Genomic DNA, 20,503 nt, shown 5'->3' with positions numbered 1-20,503 from the left:
ACTCCTCAGTGGTCAGCTCTTCCCTGTGCCCCTCCACTAACTCCTCCACATCACCATCACTCACATCCAGACCCATGGACCTGCCCAGAGAGACAATATCCTCCATTATAGGCGTAGCCTCAAAGTCCCTTTCAGTCACTGCTTCTGGCCACAAATTCCTCCAAGCAGAGTTCATTGTTCTGTAGGAAACTTCCTGCCAGGCTTTGTCATTGAGAGATATGCAATGGACGATAGTAAAGTGATCTTTCCAAAACTCTCTCAGAGTTAATTCTGTGTCAGAGGTCACTTCAAAGCACCTCTGGAATAGTGCTTTAGTGTAGAGTTTCTTGAAATTACTGATGACCTGTTGGTCCATGGGCTGAATGGGAGGAGTCATGTTGGGGGTGGGGAGGAACTTTACAGTGATGAAGTCAAACTCCGGCAGCACATAGTCCTGAAAACTTGGAGGGTGAGCTGGAACATTGTCCATTATGAGGAGGGCCTTCAGAGGCAGGTTTTTCTCCTCTAAATAACTTTTTACACTTGGTCCAAACATAACATTAAACCACTTGCTGACATATTCTCTGGTTACCCAAGCCTTGCTGTTTGACCTCCCTGTTTCAGGGAAGTCAAACATCAAGGGCCTGTTTCAAACAGCAAGGGCTCTGAAAACCCGAGGGCCTTCTTAAAGGCCCTCGGGTTTTCAGAGTGGTAGATCAGTGGAGGCTTCAGTTTGCAATCCCCACTTGCATTGCCACAGAACAAGAGAGTTAGCCTGTCCTTCATTGGCTTGTGCCCTGGCAATGCCTTCTCCTCTTGTATAATATAGGTCCTGTTATGCATTTTCTTTCAAAACAGGCCTATTTCGTCACAATTAAAAACTTTTTGGGGAACAAAACCCTCAGCCTCCACAAATTCCTCAAATTCTGTAACAAAATCATTGGTGCCATCTTTATCAGCACTGACTCCCTCTCCATGCCTCACAACACTGTGAATGCCACTCCTCTTCTTAAAATTATCAAACCAGCCATGGCTGGCTTTAAACACTTCACTTTCTTGGCTCATTCCTGCCTTGTTTTTCAAAAGATCGGCATGCATCAGTTTTGCCTTTTCGCAAATCATTGCCTCTGATACGCTATCGCCAGCACACTGTTTTTCTGTTATCCAGATCAAAAGCAATTTCTCAACATTTTTACAGTGCTCTAATGTCCCTGATCTTTGTTTGGTAATCGATTTCACCCCCTTCTCAATGTTAGCAGATTTAATAACGTCTTTGTTTTTCACAATCGTAGATACCGTCGTTCTCGGCATACAGTATGCAGCAGCCAAGTTCCGGATACGCATGCCACCTTCATACTTTTCAACAATCTCTTTTTTCACCTCCATGGCGATCCTAACCATTTTCTTCGTTGCTTGGCTCTTCTCATTAACTTTCTTCAAACTCATAGTTAATGAATTTACAAAAAAATTACGCGAAAAAACAAAATCACGTGAAAATTCACAGAGAGTTATAGCGCGGGTTGTTCACTGAATGGTAGAAACTGTCATACTGACGCTCGTGGGCAATCATGGCAGAGATGCCAGATCTTAACCCTTCTCCAAAAACCGAATTCAGTCGATCAAGGACGTAAGCGCACACCGTGCGCGCATACATCCTCGGACAGTTTTATTCGGAAAGCCGAGTGAGGACAGGTGTGTGTACTTTGCTAGCGTCCGTCCTTGGTCGGCTTTAATTTGGTTTTTGGAGAGAAGATAAGATCTGGCATCTCTGAGACATGGCTTTGTCTCGAGAGAGGTAAACAAGGGTAGCGTGCGGTGTCGTGACTCATTTTGACGCACGAGTCGTATACCAAACAAAATTTTTCGCATCCAAACAGAACGTATATCAAGTTGGACTTATTCCAAAGCGGACACATATGAAGTTGGACTTATTCCAAAGCGGACATATCAAGTTGGACTTATTCCAAAAACGGACGTATACCGAGGTACCACTGTACAGTAAATTGAACAAAACTAATTTAATGAGCATTATTTATTTATTATTCAAAACATTTCTATAAAAATTTCCACAGTAAAAACGTGTTATCATATTTCTTATTGTGATTTCTTTTTTTTTTTTTTTTTTTTTTTCTGTTTGTCTATGGCTGTATGATTGCCCTGAACAAGCCATGGTTTTATTAAGCATATTAATTATTAAGTAAGCATTGTGATTGATATGTCTATAGATGAGTCACAAAGTCAAGCTACAATCTAGTGTAACTCTCCACTGATGCATAACATGCTAATGGTATTAGTACTAATAAATAATTTTTATTTTAAAATAAATGTTTTTTTGTTTTAAATATAGGATTTTTTAAATTTTTATTTCTTTTTAACTTATGGAATGTGATTCCAGTGTATTCTGACAGAAAAAAAGCTATGTGTATAACCATATTTGAGGTGATACAATCTGCCCAGAACCAGGTTACCAGATTGTCCACATTGATGTGCCATTTTTACTCTGCCAAATTAATAACAAATAGTTGGAGTGAGTGCTAATTCTGCTTCTTTCTTCTGCTTAGATGGTTGGTTTGATTAGCAACTAAAAGGCTTCGTTCACCAGACAACCCTTAGGCAAATCTAACCAAGTGACCTATGAGTGCTTGAGACTTCCTGGAAGTTCCCAGGATGCAGAATTGTGATATAATTCACTGTTCCTGACAAAATAGCATGGGTAAGGAGGTGATTATCCCATTGTATAAGGCAACTGTTAGGCCACATCTTTGCAGGCCTGGAGGCCTCTTTTAGAAAGGATGTTTTTTTTTTTTTTTTTTTTTTTTTTTTGGTAGTTGTTGGCACATCGGCTTCTGTGGCCATAATGCACCTCCCAAGGTTTTTGCAGTACTTTGAGCCAAGTCTGAGGCAGGATTCGAACCCGCGACCTTTGGGTTTCCAGGCAGGCACTTTGCCCACCCGGCTAGGAAGGATGTAGAGCTGCTGGTACAGAGCTGGTACAGAGACCGATCAGGGGTAACAGAGGGGTACTCTTCAGTTCTATAAATTTCAGCATCAGGAGAAACGCCACGTATGAGTTGTGTGTATTTGTGTATCGGGGTGGCTCCTAGGTATTCACCCATCTCCACCTTGATTTCCTGTAATGGTACAGAACATCTGTAAAGTGGACCTGTAAAAGTGTATGTGCTTAACTATTAATGTATGTCCTGTTATTTGTGTCAAGCCACTTTGCTACCAGGGAGCAGCCAACACCTGAGCATCTGCTGCCTCGTGCCAATCCCTGGCATGGGAAGCTGGACCTGTGTCTACTTTCATTTTTACAGTGCATATTAGTGCTAAAAATCCTGCATTTGTGACGGTAGTGCTATACTGATGGATGCCAGCAAAAAATCCCATACCCAGGCTTCCCAGACCTGGGTACCAGCAAAAAAAAAAAAAAAAAAAAAAACCTAGTGGGTGTTGCTCTGGAGAACTGGTCCCAACACATCAAGCCAGGCTGACCAGGCTAGCCGGGTGAGTAAAGTGCCTGCCTGGCAACCCAAAGGTCGCGAGTTCAAATCCCACCTCGAGCTTGGATCAGAGTAGTATAAAAATCTTGGGAGGTGTATTATGGCCACAGAAGCTGATGCAGCAACAACTAACAAAAGGAAAAAAAAAAAAAAAAAAAAAATGCCAGTCCAGCTCCCCAATGCCCAGATGAACCATCATAATAAATTCATTAAAAACTACAGTCACCGACATGACCAGTGGGATCCTCCTTGAATTAAAGATATAGTCCTTAACTCAATTCTTTTAGTAAAAACTATTGCTGAAAATGTCTGCAATGCCTTAAAATTTCTGAGATTTGCAACTAGAATATACATGTTGCCTTCTGATAAGTCAACAGACACTGCTTCCAACAGCTCTTCATGAGCTTCTTCATATTGATTACAGTCAAGCAGCACATGAGACCAAGTCTCCAAACCTTCACAGATACAGTTCAGTTCTGGTTCAAGCCAGAGCTCAAACAGCTTGGCTCTAAGTGATCCATGTCCTGTAAGAAGATACGAAGAAGTTATACAAGGTACCAAACAGGAACATGCTCTGTTTGTTTTATCAATAAAATGTTTAGTCACTAGTCCAAACTCACTCCTGTTTCAACAATTCTGCCAAACAGCCACAGGATCTCCCCAAATTTTCCTCTTCTCAGACTTAATATCATTAGCTGTATTATCCTTTCTTAAGTCTATACAATATTCCTCTATATATAATCTTTATATAAATCTCTATATATCCTCTATATAAAGGCTCAAGCTAATGGGAGTGCTGTGGCTCAGGGGAGAAGTGAGGGGGGCAGTTGCACTTGATCATTATGCAACAACAGCAAACCCCCAAGGCAGAATGCGCTTGTCCCACAGCAAATAGTAGTTGTCGGTGACTCTATTGTCAGGGAAACGGGGAACATGGTATGTAAAAAGGATAGGTGGAACAGGACCAGGGAATGTCTGCCAGGGGCAAAGGTCAATGACGTAGAGCGAATACCATCTTTCAAGGACACAAAAGGTGATATTGTTGTACACGTTGGCACTAATGATATTAAGACTAGGAGACTGGTGAAATTACTTAACAATTACAGGTCACTGTTGAAATAAAAAGCCGTGAATTAGGGTTGAATTTGAAAGTGTCTGCAATTCTGCCAGGACACAATAGGAGGGAGTATATGATGAGAGCCTTGTCGATCAATTCAGCCCTGGAAAGATTGTGCAAGGCTCAAGGGATAGAATTTTTTTCAGCCTGGTCTGTACTTGTTAACAGGAGAAATTGCTTCTATAAGGATGGGATACACTTAAATAGAAAGGGTGCAAGAATATTTGCTGATGCTATTGAGGCAGTGTTAGGTGGATCGGAAAACTGCTAGCTTGGGGAGGGGATACAAGGACTAATAGATTAACAGTAGCCACTGGCAGAGGTGAAAGTGATTCTTGCACTGCGTCTGTTGGAATGAGCAGCAACCTGGAAAACAAGATGCAGGGTATTTCAGAGACTGCTGGGAATCATTGCGGTTCAAGTAAACACATGGGTTGTGTTAGGGTAGCTAAGAATAGGAACAGGTGCATGTATATTTGCATATACACCAATGCTAGGAGTTTAGTAAATAAATTTGATGAATTTGAGGTATTGCTCAAAACATCAAAGGCAGATATTGTTTGAGATATCAGAGATGTGGTGTCACACAGATATAAGGAATGCAGAACTGGAATTTGGGGAGCACAATGTGTACAGGAAGGATAGACAGGATAGGAAGGGAGGACAGGTTATGCTATTACTTAAGAAACACATAAAATCCAAGGAAGTGAAACAGTCGACATCGCTGGATAGTGCAATGTTGAGTCAGTTTGGAGTGATATAAGCATTGGGAGATCAAAATTGAGAGTAGGAGTGTGTTATAGGCCTAATGACTCTGATGAGTATAATAAAAAACTGTTAGTAAAATAATAAGAGGAGTTTACCTCAATATAGTGTGTAGAACACTTCCGTATGATACCCTCCAGAAATTAAAACGGAAAAAACGAAAAAATCGACAACTTACCGGTACATTAGAGTAAAATATAAATAATTAAATAATCAATTTAACACAATTCAAATCAATTTAAAACAATTAAAAATCAGATTAACGCAATTAAAAGAATCTAACGGAAATATTCAAAACGATTTTCCTTCCTGAAGCTGACAACGCTTTTCGACCGAATGTCGTGATCACAGGAATGAAAATTACCGAATCGGGTTAACCTGATACTTAAATAGAGATTATTTGTCTTCGCGCATGCGCGTAAAGGTCCACGCATCGGAGATCAAATATGGCCGCCGAACATTAACAGAATTCTTGTGTAATTTAATTTCAACGGTTTCTGCAATTAATAGTCGCGTATAATTACGTTGAACGTTAAGTATTTTGGCTTCGTTAAATAAAACAGTATGTTTTTCAATAATGGCAGAAAGGCTAATTCTGACGCTGCTGAACGAGAAGCATGAACTGAGGCTTCATGTTGATTTACACGAATATTAAGAGAAAATCGGGTCGAACCCTGATAAGACGAGTCGCAATCACCGCAAGAAATGTTGTATACGCCGAGTACCTTAGTGTAGATTTAATGTAATTTTTTACCAAGCCATTCAAAATATATCCCATAGTTGTGTGTATCGATTCTATACTGCTGGAGAGACAGGAAGTGAATGAAATAGTCAATAAGAGTTTAAAAATTAATTAGAAACTGTACAGGGAAATAGAGGGGGCCAGTGATGCTATTAGTTAAGAGATGTTATGCTATTAGTTATTAGTAAATCAGAGAGTCCTATAATGGGGGATTTTAATTTCCCAGATATTGACTGGAATTTGTGGGTTGGTCACTCATTCACTAGAATGGCTTTTGTGGATTTATTGGATGATTGTTTTCGACATCAGCATGTTCGGGAGGCAACTTGAGGGAGTAATACTCTTGATCTGATTACCAGTAGTGATTCTTCATGCATTAGGAATCTGCAAATAAAGGAACCACTAGGTGGCAGTGATCACAGTGAAGTGGGATTTACTCAAAGAGGTAACTACCATCAGGGGTAAAGGGAAGGGTTTTTGCTTTCGTAAAGGCGACTACAGTGGTCTGAGACAGTATTTAAATTCTATGTGGTGGGACCAACTGATGATGTTACCAACAGCAAATTCAAAATGGGAAGCATTCAAAGAATTTATCTTGGAAGCTACTAGGCTTTACATACCAACTAAGAAATATTGTTCAAGGTTTAGGCCTAAATGGATGTCAGATGAACTAATGAGACATATGGCAGAGAAGAAATATGTATGGGATACATATAAATTAATGGGTGACATGGAAGCCTATGATAGATATAAGCTGGTCTGTAACCAAGTCACAAAGGAGATTAGGCAGTCAAAGGCAGATTATGAGAAATATTTAGCAAAGGATGCAAAGAAAAACAGCAAAGAGTTTTTTACTTATGTATACTGAAGAAGGAAAGGAATGAATCAAATCGGTCCACTGGATATTGATGATTCAACTGTTGATGATCCTGCTCAGGTGACTAACAAACTAAATGAGTATTTTGCATCTACATTCACACGTGCGGAGTTATGCAGGGAGGGGAATGCCAGAGGTGAACTAAACTCTGGCAGTGAGCTATATGATTTTGTAATAACTGAGAGGAAAGTGGAGGTAAAATTGTTGAAGATAAACATAAAGAAGGCACCTCGGGTGGATGGGATCTATCCAGTTATATTAAAGGAGGCGGCAAAGGAAGTAAGCAAACCCTTATCCATAATTATGAGAGCTTCTCTGGATTCAGGGGAGGTACCCATGGACTGGAAATGTGCAAATGTGACTCCAGTTCACAAAGGAGGATCAAAGGGCAACACAAATAATTATAGACCTGTTAGTTTAACTTCTGTTCTAGGAAAATTAATGGAGGCACTGGTTAAAGAAGCACTGCAGGATCATCTAGACAAGACTTCAGTTATAGTTTGGACACAGCCTGGTTTTGTTAAGGGTAAGCCTTGCCTGATCAATTTGATTGGATACTATGATGTGATCACATATGAACTGGATGCAGGGAATAACTTTGATGTCATGTATTTGGATCTTAGAAAGGCTTTTGATACTGTTGCACATGGAAGACTGCTGAACAAATTGGAGCAGTGTGGCATTGGAGGCAAATCCCTGCTATGGATAAAGGGATGGTTGAGCAGGAGAAGACGGAGAGTGGTAATCAGTGGACACTGCTCATTGTGGACTAATGTTATTAGTAGAGTACTTGAAGGTTCAGTGTTGGGTCCATTGTTATGTTCTATATTTATAAATGATATTGATGATGGTATATCAAGCTTAATGTCCAAGTTTGTGGACAATACGAAGGTTAGTAGGGTTGTTAGGGACACTAATGACAGTACGCTGCTCTAACAGGATCTAGAAAAGTTGAGCAGATGGGCTGAGAGGTGGCAAATGAAGTTTAACATTGACAAATGTGAAGTACTACATATGGGAAGCAGTAACCCCAGAGTAACATATCAACTCTGTGGTACTACACTGACAGTGGTAGAGAACGAAAAGGACCTGGAGGTGATTGTGCAGATAGATATGAAGTTTTCTGAGCAGTGCAGATGGTCTGCAAGAGTAGCTCATGGTGTCTTGTCAATGATATACAGGAATTTTTCTAGCAGGGATAAGTAGGTGATTATCCCCTTGTATAAGGCAATGGTCAGGCCACACCTTGAGTACTGTATACAGGTCTGGAGGCCTCATTTCAAGAAGGATGTAAAGCTGCTGGAACTAGTACAGAGAAGGGCAAAAAAGATTAGTGAATGGAACAAAGGGTTGCTCTTATGAAGAAAGGCTTAAGTTTTGCAAATTACTTTGTGATGTGACTTTCGAGGTGATGTGACTGAGGTGTATAAAGCCTTAAATGGTTTGAGCATGCTCAATGCTGATGGGATTCTTCCTCTTGCTCAGAGTAATCACCTGAGAGGGCATAAATTCAAATTGAGCAAAGACAGATGTAGGATAGATGTGCGGAAGTTTGTGTTTAGCCAGCGGGTAGTTGGTTGGTGGAACAGACTTCCATCCTTTATTGTGGAAGTTGATAGCCTAAATAAATTTAAGGCTGAGCTGGACAAGTATTTGGATCGAATGGAGGGGTGAAATGGGAGTAGTGGTTGTGCGTTTTTTTTTTTTTTTTTGACTGATGATGCATAAACTAATGGTCTAGTGATTTTAGCTTTGTGCATTGTTTTCCCAACAGCCATATAGGAATTGTCTCTACTGAAATTTTTGATTGCCAATAAGAGTGGAATCTTCCAGGATTCATTATCTATAGAGGAAGAGACAGAGTGCAAAGTGAACATGGCAGATTCAATCTTGGGGAGGAATTAGTAACATATAAATAAATGAATAAATAAATCTTTATTGAATGTACCATAGCCTATAAATAACAATTGAAAAGGTACATTATGTCTGTTGTAGGAGTCCAGGAATTAAGAAAAAAATATTCTTTACTTGTTTATACTCTAGCATAACGATTAAATTAAAAGAGGCTATAGTTATTTGACAATGAATAGTCATTAACCATATTCAACAGTCATATGGGCTTGAACCACAGTCCACTCAAATGCAGTTAGGTTACAACTAAGAATTATGAACATATAAAAATTGTTCTGTTTACAGATTATGCAGAAGGATAAAATGCAAGAATATGCATTTGAAATGACTTTAGGGAGGGGTAGTTATCTCAATTACAGCGTTATATTGAAAATATACAGGTTCGTTATCAAGGATGGATCTGGTTGGGGAGGGATTTATATATATATATATTTTTTTTTTTATTATTTTTATTTTTTTTTTATTTATTTATTTTTTTTAATTTTATTTATTTTCATCTTTGGCTTCATATTCTTTTCAGCTTATTGGGGAAATATCTTCAAGCCTTCTCTTGTGTCCACAATACTTTCTTGATTACAGCATGCATGATGAATTTCAGCAACGATAGTCTTTAGCACTTGTTTGCATCAGGTGTAGCTAATTGAAAACAAAAAACTTCTGCTTTCTACAATTTATAATTTCAGTAACCTGCATACAAAATTGCAAAAGATTACAGCCAACCATTTTCAAAATATTGCATTTTGAAGTGGTCAGTTTCTTTATAATCACCATACATGTTTTCTCCTAGGTCTGTTTTCCTTACGTATGAGAAAGATGTTGATATTAATGGCATCCCAGCTTATCACTTTGTTACTTCAGATGAACTGTTTGCAAAACCTGAAGATAACCCTGAGAATACTTGTTTCTATCCTGAAGAACTTTCACATTTAGCAGGAATTATGAATTTGGCACCCTGCAAAAAAGGTAGAATATTTTAATTTTTCATATTATTTATTGTTATTGGAGGTGCTACCCAAAAGCTCTGAGAATGTTTTTGAAAACAAAGATTTGTTTAACTTACTTAATTTTGCATCATGTTCCTTTCAAAGTACTCCTCTTGGAGTTTAATACAACAAGCCTGGCAATTCTGCCATCATTGATAATAAGTCTGAAATTCTTTTTTCTTAATACTGTCATATATCACCTGTGGTTTTTCTAAATTTCCAAGATAGTATTGATTCCCTGTTGTGCAACTTTAGTTTCTTTTCTTTTCTTTGAAAATAAGAAGTCACAGGGAGTAAGGTTTGTAGCATGAGCAGTTGGGAACCACCAGACATTTGGCTCCTGACCAAAAATAGTCAGCTTGCTCACACCGGGCAGTGTGAGCAGGTTGAATCTTGAAAGCTACCTGAATGCTTATGCTTATGCTTTTGATAAAGCATCTTCTGCAAAGGCTATTCATAATATGTCAAGTTTCTAAAGCTGTATTACAAGACTTGAAACAGACTTGAAGTAAACCTTTTCCTTTTTGAAATTGCCCATTTAAAAAAAATTGCAAACCACACTTTACACATCTTCACCAAACATAACATGCTGCACAGGGAAACAAACTACAGCAAATGTTTGATTTTAGGCAGCATCTTGTACTTTATTAAAAATTATTTTATTGCTGCTTAAACCCACCCACACACACACACACACTGGTAACTACACATTATACATATAAACCATGCCATAATATACCTAAAGTGTAGAGTATGTATAACTAACTATACATACTCTACACTTTATGTAGAGTTTCACTATCCCCCTCATAAACCAGTTTCACTATCCCCTCATAAGCCATGGCATGGTTTTTGTTTTGAGGGGATAGTGAAAACTTTATAGCTTCATATAGAAATAATGACAATAGAATTAAGAATATAATCTTATTTTGCTATTTTCTCCTTGCATAAACAAACAAATGCAGAAATATAGATTGATAACTTTATTACATCTTGTTGACTCTTGAAGTGGGCAACTGGCAAAAGCTAATTGCCGAGAAAACATTGCAATACGGTGATATTAATTATCAATCAGCAAATTAGTGCAGTCTGTAGCATCTCATGAATATGTGCTAAACATTTTGAAGGCAACTAAGTTTATCAAAGATTTACCAAACTTGTTCAGTGCAAGACTTCCTCAGATTGTTTGATGCATTATAAAGCAGATCCATAAAATCTTTTGTCAAGATTTTTAATCATAAATGAGACATGGATCTTTCACTATTAGCTTAAATCAAAGCAGGAGCCCAAGCAGTGGAAACATCCAAGTTTACTATACCAAAAGATGGCAAATCACTTCCATCAGCTGGAAAGGTGACACTTCCTGCCAATATTTTTAGATTCCAAAGGAATAATGATGAGGGACTCTATTTCAACAGGTGTATACTGTAATAAGAGTATACTATGCTAGCCTCTTACATCAATTATTAGATGCTGTCAAGTCTAAAAGAAAATGCTAATAAAAGTTGTCTTATTTTGCCAAAAAAAGTTCTCCCACTCACACATTCAGCAATCAGAGTGACTGAAATTCATCAGTGTGGTTATAAATTGCTGCCATATCCATGTAATTCAACATATCTGGCCCCATCAGACTTTGTTTCTTTACCAAACTTAAATTTCACTTAGTTGAGGGAAAATTAAAAACAAATGATGAAATTATATCAGCTGTGGAAGCATTTTTTCAGGTCTTGGCAAATCTTTCTGTAAAAGGGGAGGGTAACCGCATTGCATCATCACTTAAATGTGTGTACAACTCCAAGGAGACTATACTGAAAACTAGTGCACAACCGCTGGTGTGAGTCCACTGCTTCATAGTAGGGCTATGAACTTTTCAATACTCCCACGTATGTTATCTATGTGAGTTATCCAAAAAGTAATGCATGCTGCACACATGCTCCTCACTTTATATGCCTACACAACTGACAAAATTATCAGGATACTAATTTGAAGCTTAATCTCAACATTAGTGTGCTTGAAACAGAGTTCCTACATTGAATGTTTGTAACATAGAGGCTTTTAAAAATGAATAGTGATCTTGATTCAGAACAGATTCCAGTTTCAGATCAAGGATCTTTTATTAAAATTGAAACTTTACTTAGTTGAATGCCAACACAAATTTATGAATCATTACAGGAAGAGTGTCGTGAGTCCACAGTAGATTTTAGAACTATTTTACATCTGTCTCAACAGACAGCACATTGGCAGTCATTATGACCACCATTTTGGAAGAGGAGGACAGATGTATATGACCTACGAAGAAATAGTAATGAATCTGGAATGCCAAAATCATCTGTTCACCAAATTTTAACTGAGGCATTACAAAAAGAAGAGGTTGCTGCCCAATGGATCCCACATTTGCTATCAGATAAATAACGAGTAAAGCATGAAGAAATTGCAGTGCAGTTACTCACAACCTGAACTGAAGTTGCAGTCAGCTCAGTGGAAGCATTTAGCTTTGCCATGCCCTTCTAAATGTTGCCAACAACAATCAAAGGTGAAACAAATGTCATCATAGCCTATGATTACAGAAGCATTATTACTGCTGATCATGTGCAACTTAGGAGATCAGTAACTGGAAACTACCATGCAGCATTTCTTTGTCAGAAATTATGCCCAAAAATTCATCAGAAGTAGCTAGACATTGGAAGGTGGTGTTCTCATACCTGATGACAATGCAAGGTTTCATATCACAATTTCTGCATTTTTTTTTCAAGTGAATTACAAGTGGAAAGCACTGCATCACCCCCCACCCTTTATAGTCCTGATATGAGTCCTTGTGATTATGATCTGTTCTCCAAACTTGAGGAACCATTGTCTGGACAAAGATTTTCTGTTTTAAGAAGCATCAAGTGCAGCTATGACCCAATATATCAGACAACTTAACTTCAGCGGACAGTTAAACAGCATTCAAAAATTGCCCTAAGAGTGGGAAGCAGTCATAATATGCTTGAAGGAGATTACATTGAGGGTATTAAATGTAAATTATGTTATAAAATTTAATTCATCTTAAATTAACTGTTTTTGTGCATTGCTTTTGGGATGACATTCATAATTTTCTCATCAAAGGACATTTAATTGTTTTAGCATTAACATTAGTAAAGGCACATTATGCAAGAAAGCAAGCTTATATAGCATCAGCCATAAAAAACCCCTTCTCATTTCACCCATCCACTCACTCTAAACGTTTGTCTAGTTCTGCCTTGAATCTATTTAAGCTATCAACTTCTTCAACTTCTAATTGTTTTAAATAACTTGCTTTGATTTGACCATGTCACCTCAGTAATGTATTTTTTTTTTTTTTTTTTTTTAGGATTACCTATTGTGCTTTCTGCCCCTCACTTTTTTCAGGGTGAAGACTCTCTTGTTAAAAATGTAGAAGGTTTGAGCCCTAATAAAACAATCCATCAGACTTTTGCTGATATTGAGCCAGTAAGTGTAAATATGTGGTTTTTAATCATATTAAAAATTCTTAAGAATTAGTACTTATTAATTGTTTACACTTTGTAAAGAAAGTATCCATATATTTTTAGTATTAAAATATTTAGGGAAACTTCATGAACTTTAAAAACTGGCTGATCTTGTGATTAAATTAATATGGTCACAGCTGTTTTAACCCATCAGCAGGTACTGCTTTAAAAAAAAAATATTGTATCACCAAAACAATTAACACATGCTTATTAAAAAACTTCCTTTTCAAAAATCTCCATGTTCAATTCTTTTGAAATATTTTAAAATCATTTGGTCAGCACTAATAAATTTCTATTTATGTGCAGCAAAAATGCAACCAGCGGAGAACACACAGCTTCCTGCACTAGCTTCATAGGAAAATTTTTCTTAAATGGAGGGCCGCTCTAGTGGCAGACTTTCATTCATTTATATTCTGAGGGGCTCACATTAAAGGAAGGTTATTATTGGAGAGAGTAAAAGATGAGTTTATGAGGTGATGTGTGCCATGTCATGTCATGCCTGCTATTAAGACAGTCTGTCTCCTGCTCGTGTTCTAATAGCAAATGAGTTATGGAAGAAGACACAGAAGACCTTCAGTAATAAGCTTTCAGAAGCATTCTCTCATTTATTCTATTCTGAAGTTTACCTCTAAGGTAAGGCTTCAGAATAGAATAAATGAGAAAATGCAAGGAAGCAAGCTTATATAGCATCAGCCAAAAAAATAACCCTTCCCATTTCACCCATTAATGTTTCTCAAATGAGAAACATTGCCCATAAAGAAGTAATGCTTCTCAAACATATTACCCCTTTAAATTAAAAATAAAATTGAATTTTATTTTTAATTTAAAGGGTATTAAATTTACCCTTTAATAATTAAAAATTATTTTTAATTATTAATTAAAAATAAAATTGAATATAAGTTGCAGCAAAACCTCATAAATCTGGCACTTTTTTGAAAATTAAAAAAAAAAAAAGAAAAGCAATAAATTTGCAATTACTCTGCAAGTTCTGTGCCTTGCTGAGTGCTCTACATTTAACTATTATAAATTTTATATTATTAATTAAATTATACACTGAGTGACTGGTTTATTAGATACAACAGCTTTTAGTGAGTAACATCTCATTAGCTCTCAGAACAACCATAGGTCATCATGACAAGATTGCACAAGGTGCCAAAAGCATTCTACAGGATTGCTTGCTTGTCATGTGCAAACATTTAAGTCTACTTGGACTGGTGTACATTTTAAATAAGTATTCTGCATTTACCTTAAATTGTACAGTCATGGTTTCCTGCGATGTACAGGTTATTTTATCTCATCTTGTAGGGCTAAACTTGTCATCTTCATGTTTCTGAAAATATTCCTGAATGATCTATGTCTTGTAATATGGAATATTACTCTGCTGTAAGTAACTGCTACCTGATGAATAATCTGTGAACATCAACAGCTACACCTGGTTGTTAGCAATGGTCAAGTAGGCTAGCATTCAGAGATTGATCTGCCTGTATTAGGGAACCTAACATGTACCATCAAGACACTTCCTACACTATCAAACTTCCAACACCTACCTGCAAAGTCAGCACATGGCAAGGGTTCCTTTATTGATACTACTATTGCCATATCCTGGTCCTGCCATCAGCATTGGACAACTGGAGCCATGATTCATTGGATCAGACTACTGTTTGTCATTCCTGAAATATCCAGTGTCAGTGTTCCTGTATCCACTCTATCCTTAAGTGCTTGTTGAGCTGAAAAGAGGTGATCTGTTCCTATACCCCATCACAGATGGTTTACAGGATCCAACATATTATGCATTCTGATATATATATATTCACCACCAGTGTTAAGCTGGATGATTTTTTTTCACTCTGTCTGATTCTTAAATTAACAAAATTTCTCCAGCCCCAGGACACCATTTTATAGTGTTTTCTGGTTACTGAATTATTCTTGGCATATTCTAAATGCTGCTCTGTGTGAATATCGCATGTCTGGATGGAATGGTCCATAATATTTGCACTGGCACATTTGGTGCCGAATATCATACCACGCTCAAAGTCACTTAGATGACTTTGAGAAGAAAGGTGACTTCAGAAGTCTATGGTAGATATAAGCTGGTCTGTAATCAAGTCACAAAGAACGTTAGGCAGGAAAAGGCAGATTGCAAGAAATCTTTGGCAAAGGATGCAAAGAAAAACAGCAAAGAGTTCTTTACTTATGTAAACCTTAGAAGGAAGGGAATGAATCAGATTGGTCCACTTGATATCGATGGGTCAACTATTGATGATCCTGCTCAGGTAGCTAGCAAACTGAATGAGTATTTTGCATCTACATTCACACGTGAGGAGTTATTAAGGTAGGAAAAAGCCAGAAGTTTATCAAACTGTAATAGGGTGCTTTTAAGATTTTGTAATAACTGAGAGCAAAGTGGAGCAGAAACTGTCGAAGATAAACATAAGAAAGGCACCTGGGATGGATAACATCTATCCAGTTATATTAAAGGAGGCAGCAAAGGAAGTAAGCAAACCCTTAGCCATAATTATGAGGGACTCCTCAGGGGAGGTACCTATCTACTGGAGATGTGAAAATGTGACCCCAATTCACAAAGGAGGATCAAAGGGTGACACAAGTAATTACAGACCTGTTAGTTTAACTTCTGTTTGAGGAAAATAATGGAGTCACTCATTAAAGAAGCATTGCAGGATCATCTAGACAAGACTTCAGTTATAGTTCAGACATAGCATGGGTTTGTTAAGTTGAAGTCTTGTCTGACCAATTTGATTGGATACTATAATGTGGTCACAAAGGAACTGGATGCAAAGAAGAATTTTGATATCATATACTTCAATCTGAGGAAGGCTTTTTATGCTGTTGCACATGGAAGACTGCTATACAAATTGGAGCAGTGTGGTATTGAAGGAAAATTGCTGCTATGAATAAAGAGATGGTTGAGTGGGAGAAGACACAGTGGTAATAAATGGACACTGCTCATCTTGGACTAATGTTATTAGCGGAGTCCCCCAGGGTTCAGTGTTGGGTCCATTGTTGTTTTCTGTATTTATTAATGATATTGATGAAGGTATATCAGGCTTAATGTCTAAGTTTGCAGACGATACAAAGGCAAGTTGTTCATGACACTAATGATAGTATGTTACTGTAAAAGGATCTGGAAAAGTTGAGCAGATGGCTGAGAGGTGGCAACTGAAGTTTAACATTGATAAATGTAAAGTACTGCATATGGGTAGCAGTAACCATGGGAAGGGGTTTTTTTTTTTTTTCTTTTTTGGCTGATGCTGTATAAGCTTGCTTTCTTGCATCATATGCCTCTACTAATACTAATGCTAGATCACACACTGTTGAGGCTTTAGCCTTGCTGAACTGCATGCATGTATGCACATGCATGCAATCCCATTATATCTAGCTATCTGCTGTAGATAGTCAATACATACATATGAGACTATCTATGGCAGCTCAGTGTATATTATATTAATTTATTACAGTAATTAATTTTAATGCAGATTTATTATATTCATTATATATCATAAATTAGTAACGTATCACCCAAGTGGTACTACACTTAGGGTGGTAGAGAATGAAAAGGATCTAGGGGTAATTGCATAGTCAGATATGAAGTTTTCTGAGTAGTGCTGACAGTCTGCATGAGTGCCCATGGTGTCTTTTCAATGATATACAGGAATTTTTTCTAGCAGGAATATGGATGTCATCCTTGTATGAGGCAATGGTCAGGCCACACCTTGAGTACTGTATACAGGTCTGGAAGCCACATTTTAGGAAGGATGTAGAGCTGCTGAAACGAGTACAGAGAAGGGTGGTGAAACGAGTACAGATATAATATGATTGAGGTGTATAAGGCCTTGAATGGTTTGGGCAAGCTCAATGCTGATGGGATTCTTCCTCTTACCCAGATTAATCGCCTGAGTAGACGGACATAAATTCAAATTGAGGAATGACAGTTGTAGAATAGATGTGCAGAAATTTGCCTTTAGCCAGTGGGTGGTTGATTTCCGAAACAAACTTCCATCTGTCATTGTAGAAGTGGACAGCTTAAATAAATTTAAGGCAGAACTAGCATTTGGAACGAATAGATGGGTGAAATGGGAAGGGTTTTTTCTTTTTTTTTGGCTGATGCTGTATAAGCTTGCTTTCTTGCATCATATGCCTCTACTAATACTAATGCTAGATCACACACTGTTGAGCCTTTAGCCCTGCTGAACTGCATGCATGTGTACACATGCACGCAGTCCCTTTATATCTAGCTATCTGCTTTAGATAGTCAATACATACATATGACACTATCGATGGCAGCTCAGTGTATATTATATTATATTATTACAGTAATTAATTTTAATGCAAATTTATTATATTCATTATATATCATAAATTAGATATGGCCAGAGAAAACTTAGTCCTAGCTACCTGAAGCAGTGTTCCCGATGTCAGTCAAGATGTACATACAATTACTTTATTGAAACAGTACATTATATAAATTTAAAACTAGTACATTATATCATTTAATACTAATTACTTTCCCTAAGGCTTATGCTGCACCAGCCAAAAAATAAAAAAAGGAGTAAAATAATATAATACAGTAGAGATAAAATAAATAATACAACAGAGCGTCGAAATTCTGAACATCAATAATTCGAAACATAAGATATAAAGCACAAATGTACACCTTTATTACCTTACCAATTAACAAAATTAAATGATACCTGAAAATTGACAAACTGGATGCTGAATTGACAAACAATCAACAAACTGAATGCTTTCCGACTCAATTACTCTTGCTGAAAAGTGTGAGAGATCTGACAGCAAAGAAACAGTTTGAAAATGGTGCAGCAAAAAAAATAAGTAATTATTTTTATTAAAGGCCTATACAAATGTGTTATTGTTCACTTTGATGAAACTTTTCATTTTTGCTGAAGCAGTGGTGAATGAGAAGTTTTCCCATAAAATTTCATCCATTTTATGGATGAAGCCTTCATCCATAAAATGGATAAAAGTTCCATTTGTGTTGTTACCTTTGAATAAAAATATGTAAGTACAACTTAGTGTATTTATTTCTAAACTTAGTAAACCTTTTTTTTTTATTCTCCAGAACAGTGTTTTTGATAAGTTAGATAATCCAAACAAATTAGAAGTCTGAACTACCCCCAGTCCCAATTAGTTCAGATAATCACCGCTCTACTGTAATAAAATAAAATAAAATAAATAATAAAAGAAAAGGAAATACACAAGCTATGCACTTCCCTCCTCTTGTAGGTAACTATCCAGCTGACCTTCAAATATCCTCAAGCTGTCAGCCTCAACCACCCATGTAGGTAACTTATTCCAGTAATTTATAACTCGCTGGCTAAAATAAAACTTCCTACAATCCACTCAAAACATCTACCCCCATAACTTGAATCTATGGCACACTTCTAGAATCATTTATAACTGTGAAAATTTCATCCTCATTCATTTTCTTTTGCCTCTCAGAGCCCTAAACACCTCAATCAAGTCTCCTCTAAGGTGCCTAGTTTCCAAGCTGTGCAACCCACATATTCAAAGTCTTTCCTCATAAGGATGTCCTTTTGCTGATATCTCCAGGTGTGTTACCTGTCTCTGGACCCTTTCAAGAAGCTCTTTATCTTTTTTTAGATGCGGTCTCCATACTTGAACACAGTATTCCAAGTGTGGTCTAACAATAGCCTTATATAATGGGATTATTATGTCCGTATCTCTACTAGCAAATGTTCTACTCGCAAATGTTGTCTACTGGCACCAGCCAAAAAAAAAAAAAAACCCTTCCTATTTCACCCATCCATTCAGTCTAAAAGTTTGTCCAGTTCTTCCTTGAATTCATTTAAGCTATCAATTTCCACAACTATAGATGTTAGTTTGTTCAAGCAATCAACTACCCACTAGCTAAAGGAAAATTTCAGCACATCTATTCTGCAACTGTCTTTCCTCAGTTTGAATTCATGCCCCTTCAAGTTTGTAATCTCAGCAAGAGGAATAATTCCATCAGCATCGAGCCTGCTCAAGCCATTCAGGGTATTCATTTTATGTATTTTGAAAATGACCGTGGGGCGGATCATGTACGTTCGCAGAGCAGACTTGGCCGTCGGGCCACAGATTGCCCACCTCTGACTTAGGGCAAGTGAGGTAATGCCACTGGTTTTAAATTTTTATGGTATTTGCCACCTTTTTTTTTTTAATTTTATTTATGTGAACCCCAAACACGAGAGGTATTAGAACCTATAGTACTTAGTACCGTGCTTGGGTTTGAGGTTAAGAAGACGAAAGAAGATATTTGTTGACATTGGACTTGAACTTCTGTAGGTTGTAATTTTCAGGAAATACGTATGAAGGAAGGCTGTTCCAGAAAACGGCAGTTGAATGAATAAATGAGGAAGATGAAAAGTTGGTTCTGTGGGTTTGAAGTTGGACAGTAAATAGATGTTGGCTAGTGGCGGCACGTGTTCGGACTGTTTTGAAAAAGAGAGCAGGAATTGTAGAAGCCAATTCAGAAGAACAGTGCCCATGGAAGTATCTGTAGAAGAGGCATGTAGCAGAAACAGTGCGTCTGCTAGAGATGAATCATTAATTAACCTAACTGCCCTCTTCTGAATGGAATCAAGAAGCCTGAGAGAGGTTTTGGGGGCACCACCCCAGATGTGGGAACAATATTCCATGGCAGGGTGGATTTGCGATTTATACAGAGTGAGCAGCTGTTTGGAAGAAAAGTAACGTCGAGAGCGAAAGAGAAAACCAAGTTTTTTAGATGCAGAGGAAGCAATATTTGTAATGTGCTTGTGCCGAGAGAGATTAGAAGTCAGAGTAATCCCCAAAAGAGATATATCATTTTGCCTAGAAATCAGAGTGTCACTAAAGATAAGCATAGGAGCAGAAGAATCCTTTTTGCGAGATATAAGACAAGACTGAGTTTTAGAAGGGTTGAAATCACCTAAGTTGTCTTTGCCCCACTGGAGAATTACCTGAAGATTGGCATTTAAGGAATTGGTAGCAGATTTTCGAGAAGTTGAAGCTGATTGAGCAGGACAAGGTTTCTCAAAATGGAAAGTTGGATTTCCAGTCAATGGAAGAAGGTCATTGATATACAAGAGGAAAAGAGTGGGGG

At 37.5% G+C, this 20,503-nt stretch overlaps 1 protein-coding gene across 1 annotated transcript in view; it reads left to right on the top strand.

Annotated features, from left to right (window-relative positions):
- LOC150081998 (lysosome membrane protein 2-like) overlaps positions 1 to 20,503 on the top strand; it is a 283,555-nt gene that overhangs the window by 182,702 nt on the left and 80,350 nt on the right. The window contains exons 8-9 of the mRNA XM_090379893.1: positions 9,682 to 9,857; positions 13,227 to 13,345. Of these exons, the coding sequence (XP_090236019.1) occupies positions 9,682 to 9,857; positions 13,227 to 13,345 (295 nt within the window). The remainder of the gene's footprint in view (positions 1 to 9,681; positions 9,858 to 13,226; positions 13,346 to 20,503) is intronic.

Source organism: Mastigoproctus giganteus, chromosome 8 (assembly GCF_048544385.1).
Source record: "Mastigoproctus giganteus isolate SK-2022 chromosome 8, ASM4854438v1, whole genome shotgun sequence".
In the NCBI taxonomy this organism is placed as follows: domain Eukaryota; kingdom Metazoa; phylum Arthropoda; class Arachnida; order Uropygi; family Thelyphonidae; genus Mastigoproctus; species Mastigoproctus giganteus.
This window is presented reverse-complemented; position numbering and strand designations above follow the sequence as displayed.